This window comes from Drosophila elegans, unplaced genomic scaffold (genome assembly GCF_018152505.1).
Source record: "Drosophila elegans isolate 14027-0461.03 unplaced genomic scaffold, ASM1815250v1 contig_814, whole genome shotgun sequence".
NCBI lineage: Eukaryota > Metazoa > Arthropoda > Insecta > Diptera > Drosophilidae > Drosophila > Drosophila elegans.
Window position 1 is genome coordinate 14,530,832 of NW_024546167.1, and position 12,809 is coordinate 14,543,640.

The 12,809-nt window shown below is 37.9% G+C and overlaps 2 protein-coding genes across 6 annotated transcripts in view; one reads left to right on the top strand and one right to left on the bottom strand.

Annotated features, from left to right (window-relative positions):
• Positions 1 to 12,809, bottom strand: part of LOC108149295 (fasciclin-3) — a 76,209-nt gene that overhangs the window by 29,698 nt on the left and 33,702 nt on the right. The window lies entirely within an intron of this gene.
• On the top strand, positions 97 to 8,922 carry LOC108149294 (alpha-protein kinase 1). Its single transcript, XM_017276737.2, has one exon. The coding sequence runs from the start codon at positions 6,563 to 6,565 to the stop codon at positions 8,795 to 8,797; it is 2,235 nt and encodes a 744-aa protein (XP_017132226.1). The 5' UTR covers positions 97 to 6,562; the 3' UTR covers positions 8,798 to 8,922.

Below are 12,809 nucleotides of genomic sequence, written 5' to 3' on the forward strand. Positions count from 1 at the left end.
AAACCACCCTCACCTAAACCACCATTTTAAAAATCCACAAAGTAAAGCTGTATTTTTGTTTGGTCCTGATTTACGTTTTTTTTTTTGGGAAAATGGTGCGGTGCAACCAATAAATTTCCATTTTGTGTTTGTGTGTCGGGGCGCGTCGAATAAATCAAAAATGGTCGCCGCCCCGCCGTGTGCGAGAAATGTGTGACCTATGACCTCAATGCAAATGGAACGCAAAAATATGCCAAGCATTTAGCCGAAACATGCTGTACCATGAACAATTTTAGTGTTATGGATTTTTTATCACCCTTTTTTAGAGCAACTATCTCAACCCCTATGATGGAAAATTAAATTTCCACTGTTGAACGTTTTCCTCCATTTCCATTTCCCTTTTTTTTTTATTTATTTGATAAGGTGCGGACATGGAAACTTTCTAACTCGGGGTTGATGTTCACCTCAAGCTGATGTTTACTGTGCTGCCATTTTTGCCATCCGCACGATGTCGCTGTGGGTTTATTAAATTTCGCCAGCTCTAATGAAATTTTCGCTTACCAAATTGCGTTGAGGGCCAGAGAAACCTGCGATGGCCATTGGGTTTCCTGCGGCTTTTCGGGGTGAACAATCTGCCGCTGTCTACCCCACATCTTCATCTAAATCGTCAACATCATCATTGCAGATAGCTAAAATAACCGGGGTAATATCTCAATACCATTGGCTGCCATTTGGCAAAAAGTTTCCCAACATTTTAGGGGTGAAGTTTTGCACCCCAACAAATGTTTCTATGCAAAATGTTGCAGAGGAAGAAATGTTGCAGCAACTTATACAGCAAGGAATTAATTTGTAAAACTGCTGCTCCTATTTAAATATGAATAAAGTACAAAAAAATCTTTACTTCTGCGATATAACATTTTATAGAACATATATTGCTGAATGAATTTTATGTGAGTAAAATTATATCTGTTTGTTCATGGAATTATGTTCTTAAATTTCTTTCCATATAACGATAGAAAATCTAGGTCTTAAAAATAACTTGAGGAGAAAATTATTAAAATTTCTGCACTACTGGCACATAAATCTGTTATATTTTTGGACAAGACAACTTTAGCAATTATTCAAGTAAAATGGGTGCTCAAAACCTGTGCAAAATCAGGTGATGAAAGTGTCCTTAAGTGGTGGTAGAATTTTCAGGGGGATACTACTAAAAAGAGAGGTCATAAAGGGGTTGCCACAGGTGTTGCAAAACTTTTCTAGTTGGCCTCTTACCTAATTTAATTAGAGAAGCAAAACTTTAAAATTTTCTGTCACCCTAGAATTGGCCGCACATGTGTGTATGCACATTGCATATTCAGCATTCCTCCTTTACCACGCCCCTTTTGCCCCTGTTTTTGTCACTCAACTAAAATTAGTTTACATTTTGTTGCTGTCTTGGCATTTTCATGGAGAAATATTTTTACAAGTTTGTTCGTCTAAGTGAATTAAGGTGGCAGCAACTTAAGCTAAATTGTCTTTCCAAAAGTCTTAAGGCACAGAATGAGCTGAGTTTTCATATAGTTTTACTATTTATTTATTGTGAAACTGCACAGCAAATTAGTTAAAATTACAAAGAAGATTCAGAAAACTTAAACTTGTTTATGTTGCTAACATAAATAAATGTTTGTTTTGTTTTGTTTAAATAGCTTTTACAATTGAATAAAGGAGTCCAGCTTTATGCAAATGTTGTTAATTACTAATAGTAGTCCACAAAATTGTCCATGTCATTAACAATCATTCTTGAAAATGACTTCGCTCCTTAATGAGTTATCTAATGGGTAATCAAAATGCCAACAAACACGCACCGACAGTTATTAAAATTTAATTTTCAATTGTCTTCGCTTAATGAAAACTCATTTGTAAGAACAACACGTGCATATCTTTCTTAACAGAAAAGCCGACCAAACCCATTTTCCTTGAGGCCATCATATGCCCCCAACCACATTTAAAGTTTTGGCAATTTATGCTTTGATTTAATTAAATCGCAAATTTAAATTCACATGGTACATTTGGCGAATGTTGATTACATTTTTGGGGGCTGTCTATAAGTCATAAAGGGTTGCGCATTGTAGTTGTGTGTATGTGTATGCAAATTTTATGGCCAACATGTGTGACGAAAGTTTTGTGTGTAGGCATTTTGCATTTGAATTAGGCCCATAAACCAGTAAACTAATTTCATTTACTTTTGCCACAATTTGCTTTATAATTGTCATTTTATGTTATTGTCAGAAAACTTTGTGGTCATATTTCTCAAAATTTGTTTCGACTGTTTTGCGGAACGCAAATACTGAAATGATTTTGAGTTTAATAATTTAAAGTATTTAAAGGAAACTCCAATGACATTAGCCCATAAAAATGGCCATGACTTTGCACTAATATAAATGCGAATTAGCCAATTGGAAGCTTAATGAGATTTCAATGTAGGTTCAATATTGATAAAGGGTTTCTTGTAATTGGTTGAACTTAATTAATGGCTTCATTTTCGTCAGTTTTAAATTTATTTAAATTAAATTGATAAGCCTTGAATAAAAAAACATTTACAAATTTCCCAAATTGAATTGTAAATTTGTTAAATCAAAAACCAATTATGAAATGCTTTTCCATATCAAAAGATATGTACAAAATGTAAGTGGACAAAGAAAAGACCTATATTCGCCTTCGCTTAATCCTCTCATGTAATTTTCACAAGCAGCACACACTTAACGTTACTCATTTATTTTTCGGTGCTCAATGGCGAATGCATTTAATAAAATATTTTCGCTGCTGTCCAAGGCCTTGTAGTCCTCATGTCATTCAGCGCTTTTCCCCCGGTTGTGGAAATCCCTTTTTGCTGCCGCCTTTTGTTGTGCGAAAATTTATTGATATGAGTGCGTTGTGTGTGCAATTCATTTTGGCAGTGAAAATGTTAAGCGTCGTTGAATGCAATTGAAATGAGGAGTCAGAGGGTCCAGAATCCCCTGCATTTTCTACTTGTTTGCATCACGAGTGGGTCCTTCCTTGTGTATGGCCGAAGTTAACATTATTTTTGCCCAGTAATTCTTAAATAACAAGGCCGTCGGACAACTTTAAGCCGCTTTACAAGTTGGCTGTGCGTGCGCGCGTATTCGAAATAAAAAGAGTAAAACGAAAGAGTTGAATCGCATCGAGCTGGAATTTGCATATTTGCAAAGGAGCATTGAACTCGTGTCAGAGTGGTGGTGGGTTCGCTTTTTTAGTTTCTGTAGTTTCTGTACTTTCAGTAGTTTCTCCGGGTAGTGCCCGCCATGTAATCGTCATCGCTGTCGTTTTGGGTGGAGCGAACACGTCTCGAATGACGCCTCCACCCGTTTTGTTTGCCCAACTGATGGACAAGTGTCATGAACATCGAGAATGAGGGATTGGCCACCTTCCACACCGCCCTACACATGAATTACTTCTTCTACATTTTCTTTTTAGGTGCGTCGTCGTGGCTCTAAATTTGATTAATTCAAGAGGCATTCGTCTGGGTTGTTTGTGCTTGTAACGCGAGACTTTAGAAAAAGTTTACAAAAATTACTACCAATGGAGGACGTTTAATTTAAAATTCTTCCACTACAATTGTTGACTTTATTTTGAGCATTTTTGTGTTGTTTTAGGTTAATTTTTAAATTAGATAACTTATTATTTATAATATTATATAAGGCTTTATTCTGGTATTTTTTTTATGCTACAATCTTTAAGAATTATTTGCATTCATGAAACCAGCATATTTTTTTTTATGGAATGAACAGTAGTTTTTTTTTGCATCAATACGCAATTCCTTTTTTACAGTACGCACATAATGGAAAATTCTTGAAATGTTTTGAACTCCAGAGGCGCCAAATTTGTGCGCTTAGAGAGGGAAATTCGGTGAAAAATTCTCCCGGCTAATGAAAACCTCAAGCTGTGCGCTCGGACCGTAGAAAATCAGACATCGGCGCAACGGGAGATGATTTGATTTTAAATCAATATTGACAGATGACACTGGCAACGGCGAAAGCAGCAGTAGCAGCAGCAGCAGCGGCATTTGAGGCAGAAAATGGTTAGCAAAACTAAGTAGACAAGAGGGGGGCAGCGGAGGAAAATTGGGAGGAAAAATCCCAAAGGGAGGGTGTGTATAAGTGTGTGCCACGTTGCAACATGTTATATTGCTGCAGTTCAAGTGGAAGCAGCGTCAGGAAAAATTCAGCTGCTGGCTCAGCTGGAGACCGACGATTAGTGAGAGGCGGCAGTGGCGAATATAAACTGTCAACACGACTTTTTAAAAGAGCCATCCATATAGTTGGTAGTTGGACCCGAGATGGGGGGAATTAAAGTAGTTATGTGCAAGATATGCAATATATATTTCTGAGGTGGCATCGATAATGCGCCAGAAGGTAATTGTCTGTGTGCGGCCTGAAATCTGATCAGTTTTTTAAATACTTTGTAGGATAAAATAGATAATCTTTAACTCATTGACAATTCTTTAGTTGGAAATATTTGTTTTAATTAAATTTACATTTGTGTCATTTATGGCAGTTAATAAATTGCTTATGGAAATAATATCTTGATTTTATGAAGACAATGAATTGATTAGATTTTCAGACCAATGTAATAAGATTTGATTTTCTCAAATCGATTCCTTTTCAATAGCAACAGATTAAACCTTTGATTGATAATCTGTACGACTATAATTGCAAATTACAGATGTCTGCCTGTTGTCAATAATTTCATTAGGACATTAATTTTAGATGCCCAGCAGTACTCCAACCATCCGTTTTCTTGCCCTCAAGCCCATCAAAATGTTCCTATGCTACCCCCTGGTGGGTTAACTAACCGTAATTTCTACTCATTTTCCAAGCAGAACCGACAACAATCGGCTAAACCGCAATGCCCGCATGGCAACGTATCCCATAACCATAAACCTTCTGCCCGGCTACCTAGAAAGGACACACATGGCAATAGAAGTCAAATGCAATGGCTCTACCGAAAGGAAATGTCACCAACAATTGTTAGTTAATAAATGTCAAAAGTGACAGTCTCTCGACTGTCTTAATTGAAAGACTCCACTGCAATTATCAAGATCGAGCTGAAACTAACTCTCTCTTATTATCCCTTGCTGTCAACAGTAGTTTGTTGTTGATGGGACCGTAGATAGGGGCTGATTAGCAGCTGGTTGAGTTTACTCCATTATATGGGTTCTTCTGGCCAACTAAATAAAACTATGTCAAGGTTCACAGACAGAAAAGAGAGAAATTCCGCAATAAGTGTGAGAATTGCATAATGTTGCGGGAAACTGAACGAGTTTTCCCACTTAAACTTTGCTGAAAACTGTTGCATAATTTCAATTGCCACCTGCCGAGCTTCAAACCGAAAATGGTCGTCTCTATTTTCCCCCCTACTGTTTCGCTTTTCTTTTATCGTGAGAGAGTAACTCAGCAATTTGGAAAATTGTATCAGCCAGATAAGATGAAGATGAAGACAAAAATAAAGAGACTTTTGCTATTTGCACTTTTTCTTTCTCTTACTATCTGGTTTTTCACTTTGTGTTGGTCTCTTTTGGGAAAAGCCTTCTTCATGGCCAGACTTTTGTAATGAAGCGTTGAAGTTGCTGTTGACTATGGTGTTGCTGTTGCTGGTGATGTTGTTGCAAGTAGCAAGTTGCTGCCATTGCTGTTGCTAGTTGCTTCCGTGCGGCTTGACTTGACGGCAGATTGCCCCTTGGGTTCGCTGTCAGTACGGAAAGCCATCGCATAATCACAATAGACTGACGCCCCCGCCGGCAATCTTTTTAAGTTTCGGTAAAAACTGACATTTGTCATCGCCAAATAGTTTTCCCCTGCACCACACGAACCCAAAACAATCACGCTGAAAACTTTGCTTTTCTCACATTACACAAAGAGTTTCGGAAAATATATTGAGTCAGCCATTTGAAGAGGCTGCGCTTCATTTTCAGCTGTGAGTTCATATATTTCATGTTTCACGGTTTTTCTTTCAGCCCTTTTATTAATCAATATATGTTTTTTGCATGCAGTTTTCCCATTCATGTGGCAAAGTGTTGTAAAGTTGTTGCATCGTTGAATGCTTTCAATTTAATTAAGGTTTTTTTAACAAGCTTGTGACGTTTTTACATTTTATTTCATTTTAAATTCTTTTTAAGATGCACTAGTGTTGTGATGGTGAATGGGCTTGAGGGTGTTTTAAATGGGAATTAAGTTATTTGGAATTTAATAAAATTGTTCAAATTAAACTGTCGTGTTAGCGAAGCCTCAAACTGAATAAAAAGTACCCGATTTTGTGTTTAAAATAATAGTTTTGGTTAACTCTCTAAAGTATTATTGAAATTAGGGTTGTTAATAATATTATTGTATAGCATTCCAATCAAAAATAAAGTTTACCGATCACCTTTTAACCTTCAATGATGTAATAGCATAGTAATGGGCTTATCTTCGGTCATTAAATCCACTTAAAGCATGGTTTATTATATTAGTCGATGATATGGTCTAAAGGCCTATAAAAGGCAAATTTTTGGCTTGAATTTTGCTCTTCAAAGAGAACCAACTTCAAGATGTGGATCTTGCCGTATCAGCAGCTCCTCCTCAGCTTTTGCCTCCTCAGCACATTGGTGTCCAGTGAATCCTTTATCATCAGAGATAAAATTCATAGAGTTCGCGAAAGGCTCAGACAGCTTATTACACCCCCAGAAGTTGAATCTAGCTTGATTACAGTAGAGCACCCTCATGTGATTCAAATAGATCCGCATCAGGTATATCACGAAAAGAAGCCTCAAGTGATTGAAATACACCATCAACCGATCCAAGGACAGAGGCCTTTGATAAACCATATTGGAATTCATCCATTTCCGATAATTAAGAATCCCGGTATCACATACGAACATCGAGAAAATTCCATTATTGTTCCAGGAATCGGATACCATCAATCTGAGAACTCATTAAATACTAACCAACAAATGTCGTCGGGAAATTCGATAGGACATGGCTTAATAATGCCAGTGCTCCAACAGTTGCAACAACAGTTGCAGTCACAAAATCAACAGGCCAACTCAGGACAAGCACAAACACAATCACAATTACAAGCTCAGCAATTGTTCAACGGTGCTAATAATATTAAGTCTCAAAAACAGCTTCAAAATAATTTTAACATTCGATTGGATATACCAAGATTAAGTGAAGGCCGAAAACCGATTCAGCTTAGCCCAGTGATTACAAATCCCAATGTATTCATTATTCGGGATAAAGGATTTGAAATTTCGCCAGACTTGCAGTTGCGGTTGGATAACCTGAAAAAGACATTATCACCATCACAGTCACTGTCACAGTCCCAGTCACAATCGCAGTCACAGTCCCAGTCACAATTGCAGTCGCAGCAACAGCAACAACAACAGCAAGAACAAAAGTTACGGGAGCAGTTGGAGTTGAATAACAGAATGTCACAGTCACAGTCACAGTCACAGTCACAGTCACAGTCACAGTTACAGTTACAGTCACAGTTGAAGTCGCAGTCAGAGTTGCAGTCACAATCGCAGTCACAGTCGCAGCAACAGCAACAGCAACAGCAACAGCAAAAGTCAAATTTACAGGGCTTACAGAATCCCTTGTCTATCAGACCACTGCAAATATCGAATGGGTTCCCCCTGCCTCTTTTTGAAAAAGCATTACGTTTAAGTAATGATATTAAATTGCGAGAGTTGAGGAGTGAGCTTCAAAAATTGCAAAACTTGTTGCAGCTACACAGCCAAGGTCAACGCCACCTAGAACTATTGCAGCTTCAGAAGCAATTGCAGGTCCGATTGCAGGAGCAATTACTGAAACAGGCACGGGATGAAATACTAATAAAGTCACCAAACAGGATGCAAAGTCTGCTCTGGAGAGAGTATGAAAAGTTGCAATATGAACAGACAGAAAGGGAAAGAAGGCGAAGGAATATAGAGGCTCAAAAGCAGCGAGCACTTGAGGAACAAGCTAAACAAATACTTATGCAACAATTAAAGAACCAACAACAAATTGACAAAATACAGGAAGAAATACTAAAACAGCAACGGATAGAGAAACAACATATAGAGATGCAATTATTGAAAGATGCACATTTAAAAGAACATCAGTTGATAATCCAACGGCAACTTCTGGAAAAACAGCGTGAGATGATGAAGCGTCAATTGAAAGAACTTCAAGTCAGGAATGTTCAAAATCAATTGGAAGCGCACCAACTAATATCGGTGAACCGAGAGCAAACGAAGGGACAGACTCAGCAGCTTGGTGCCTTAAAATCACAGTCACAGTTACAGTTACAGTCACAGTCACAGTCACAGTCACAGTCTCAACAGCTTGGTGGCTTAAACTCACAGTCACAGTCACAATCACAAAATAATATTCAAGATTCTGGGTCACAGCAACAGTCACAGCACCAGGTTCAAAATAATCTAGTTGGTGGTGCCTTACAAAGTCAGTCACAAAAACAGTCACAAGCACAAATGCAATCACATGGTCAGTCACAAAACCAAGCAGAAATGCAAGCTCAAAATCAAATACTAGCTGGCGCTCAAAATTCTGGATCATTAGTTAGCTCCCAGTTGCTGAATGATCAGAGTCTTTTGAATTCTGCATCAGGACTGTCGGACTCTTCCCAGTCCTCCCACTCGTCGTCATCGTCATCATCATCGTCATCGTCATCGTCATCATCATCATCGTCTTCGTCGTCGTCGTTATCGTCGTCGTCGTCTAATGCCCAATTACAGAACGGTGGATCCGCTTTACTAAACGTAGTGGTCGGTTCAAAACGTTAAGAGCTTTGGCGCTAAAGAGAAGCTACAATAATCTAATCACATATTTAAAATGAATTCAAGCTTTTATTTGCTTTGTCGATTCTATATTACTAACAGCTAATAAACATGTGTTTTTAATTTTCTTACACCATGGTTTTCTTAAGTAACCTTAAGTAAAAGTTTACCTAGAAGTTTAAATTGTCATATCGTTGGGGGCCATTTATTTACACCTAAGTGCATATCTGACAGGTCATAAAGAAGCGGAAAGGTTGAACATTTAATTTTTGTTTCTATTGCTCCTTATCCAAAAAATTTGACAATGTTACAAACCTAAATTACAAGGTTGTCTTTTCAATAATTTGATTAACTCGCAGTTTGATCTTAACTCTCACTACCGGTATCTACAGTAACAAATAACAATTTCATCCCTAGACAACCCTCAACGACAGGCAGCTGACGAGTCTTGTTAACTTGCAAATGCCCATCAGATGTTGATTTAGCCACGGTTTTCTCACTCAAGCGTTGATAATGCTGCGAATAAGCACATATACATATAGCTAATTAAACAAGGAAAGAGAAATGACGATATCCTGCTGGAAAGGGAGATAAAGGTATCATTCTGTCCGGAGTGCAGGCAGAAATTAACATATGTCTAAGCTGGGACCCGCGAGCAGTGCAAAAACTGGTTTCCCACATTCGCTTCGCTTAACTTTTGTGAAATGTCTGTGCAAAGTATTTAGTGCAGCAATTGAGACGGAAATAAAAAATAACAAAAGAAAAACAGAAGACAGAAGACAGCTTGTGCCTTAATTTTCCGCCAGAGTGGGCAGATATAAATTTCCCTACCCGAACTTTACAGTTCGAATTGTTCTGGGTCCAGGGCCAATTAAAATTGGGTGCAGAAAGTAATGCGTATTTGATATTGTCTCTTTTAAGCAGTTGCTTTGTATTTTGGGGATTGCGAGTCAATTAAAATTGGTTGACAGTTTTCCCCAGTTGCCGGCGGGGGAAAATCTCTAGAGCTTTGTGAAAAAAGGGTTCTCGAAATTAAACTTTTCGGTTGCCCGCCCCTCTTTTTTTCTCCATAGTGATTTTTTTTTATTTTGTTATTTGGCAAATAAATAAAATGTTGCGAAAGTTTTGCTATTTGAGTTGTGTTGTCATGGGAGATGGCAAAAGGGCAAGCGGCAGGGGAAACTGACCGTGGCAAAAGTTTTTCCAGCATTAAGCCGGGCATAATTAAAATTTTCGTGCTGTTAGCCCCCGGGCAGATTATAGCCAAGTTTTTCTTGGGCCAGAACTTCCTATTGGCTTTGTTTGCCCCGTTGATTGATGGTAAATAAGCTGAGGCTTCCTCAACCCTTTTGGGAAATTATTTTGAAATTCTATTGAAGCACAGCAGCTTTAAAGATTACATTGTTGCTAAGTAGAATGGAATCTAACTGGCGACTAATCGAATTTACGAGTCGCCCTTTTCTGACTTTTATTAGCCCATTGCGCATTTTTTTCCCGGATTTTCCTTGTGTTTCGCCTTTTTAGCTTCGTTTTTACGGCAAATTTCATTTCAATAAAAGTCGCATTAATTTCATTTATTTGCTGTAATTTTTTTCCCATCGCCTTCACCATTTTTATGCCCTCTGTTTCTTGCTGCCCTTTTTGCGCACCTGTCCCACCAGTTCCAGCTGTCCATCAAATGGCCTGCCACGCCCACTTCGCCCCTCTTTGTCACGCTGCCGCCTCGTCCATTTCAATTAACTCTCAAGGATTATTTTATTATGTCAATCAATTTCCGTAACTAAAAAGTCACCAATAAACGAGTGACTGAGCCACCGATTCCCTCGGCCAGAGTTCATTCTCGATTAGTGTTTTATTTCCACTACTGCTCTTTATTATTTTTTTCCGGTGCACTCTGCTTCTCTTCGGTTTTTTACTAGACACCTTTTAATTATGGGATCCTGCAGTTGAAGCGCGATTTAATTAAATCTTCAATTTAATCGATGCAACTTTTTAGGACGATGTTTAGCAATGGAAAAAGAGCAGTGAAAGAAGGTCCTTGATTATTCGCTTCGTTACTTTTATGACTTTTACAGTGAATATATCAATAATTAGTAAATTGATAGGGGAGTTAAAGATAGGATATATTAAAGGTTCGAGTAAAGGATTTAAATAGTAGATTTTTTAAACAAAAGGAAATATGTGCACTCAGTTTCCATTATCTTTGTACTTCTCAGTTTATTAATATTTAAGCCCAACCCATTTTTGTTTTAGCTTCTGTTTCAAAAGCCAGCTCCAGCAAGTTGTTTTAAAAATGCACATAACATTTCTAATTCTTGTAAGCCAGAGAAAGTAATTGCCAGTTTAGCCTTCCTCTTTCAACTTTTCACGCAATAGTAAATCAAAGCATTTTCTACACTAGAAAACAAAATCAAATCTGTAGTCATGAATCATTGAACATACTAAAAGGGATGAGGGGATAGCACTCAACCAATTATAAATTTGTGGGCGGGTCTGTAGGCGTATTTTCCTGTCAATTTGATTGTGCACATGGTTGTGTGTTGTAACTTGATCTATAGCTATGGGCATATGTTGAACACACTGGGTAGACAACAACAAAGAATTGTTACGACCAACAATAAAATGACTCAAGAGCCAATTAAAGATAACAAGAGGCAACAAAAAACTTTGTCCACAAAAAATGCATTAGCATAACCAAACAAAGTTGAGAAAAGAGAAAATAGAAAAGCTCGGAAAATGGAGGAGGGACTTAGTCTAAGACCTGTGACTAACCGCATAACGGGAAATAAATGTTGCATAAAGAACAAACAATTGCTGACTGCAATCAATCAACAGAGTTAAACGTTTCCGAGAACAGCCCAACTTGGTTCTTGGGTGACGAATAAACTGCACAAAACTCAGACCCCAGATCCCAGACCTCCTCTGTCCTCAGTTCCCAGTCGGTACCGGATTCAACCAGGAAGGAAGTACTACGAGCTGCAGGAGCTAAAACCTACAAGGCCTACATGACTACCGTAACTCGCAAGACACGAAACGGGTTGAGCCAACACTGAGCTTTCAAATTAAATTAAATTATAAATAAATATATTAAAAAAACCAAATAAAGTGTTTTATAAACTTCATTCTTTTTGGTGCTGATGTTGTATTAAGTAATAGATGGCCAAATAATAATATAATTTCTTCGTTTCGATAGTAGTAGTGTATGATATTTATTAAATACCAAACAAAAATTTAAAACCTATTCATTTTCGTAGGTCCAGCCTTTTTATTAAGAAACTTGGAAGCTCTTTCATTGCGACAGTTGATATAACTACTTACAGTTACAATGCGTCTGCACTGCTATTTAAATTTGAAAACTTTAAACATTTCTTATTAATATATTTTATACGGAATTCCTGTTTTTAGTTAAGTATTAAGTATTAATATTAATCACTGCCTAATTTTATTATTTTTTATTTTACATAATAACAATTGAACATTTTTTTCCCGTGTAAGAAGTGAGGGCGTGCTCATAAGAAGGCAGGAAAGGCATTCGAAATGAAGAGCATGTATGTGGCCATTGTGGGGAATGGAATGAAATGGAATGAATTGGAGTGGGCCCGAACCGAATCAAGAAGGTCTAGAGAAGGGATCAGGGGCGGCGCAAGGGGGTGCAAATAAGGGGGAGTTGGCTAAAAGAGTGCGGCCTAAGCCGACAAGTCTGACTGCAGGCATTTCAAAGTTGTCGGAATGCAAAGGAGGCGGCTTTGGCATTGAAAGAGCATTTGAATGCGGTCGACAAAAAAAGGGGTTTTGAGAACGGGAATAGGAAGCAAACAAAGCAGGGCGATGAAGGAGAAGAAAGGAATGCCAAGTGTATGAAAACGAAAGATGAATGGAAAAGAGGGCGGCAATCTGGGGATATATGTTCAGCTTTAATCGAGCGTACTGGTGGATGTGGGTGCCCATGGGCTGCAACGATTTCTTTTGAAGAATTATTGACTATAGTCCAACACTAGCCAACAGAAAGTGTTGTTAA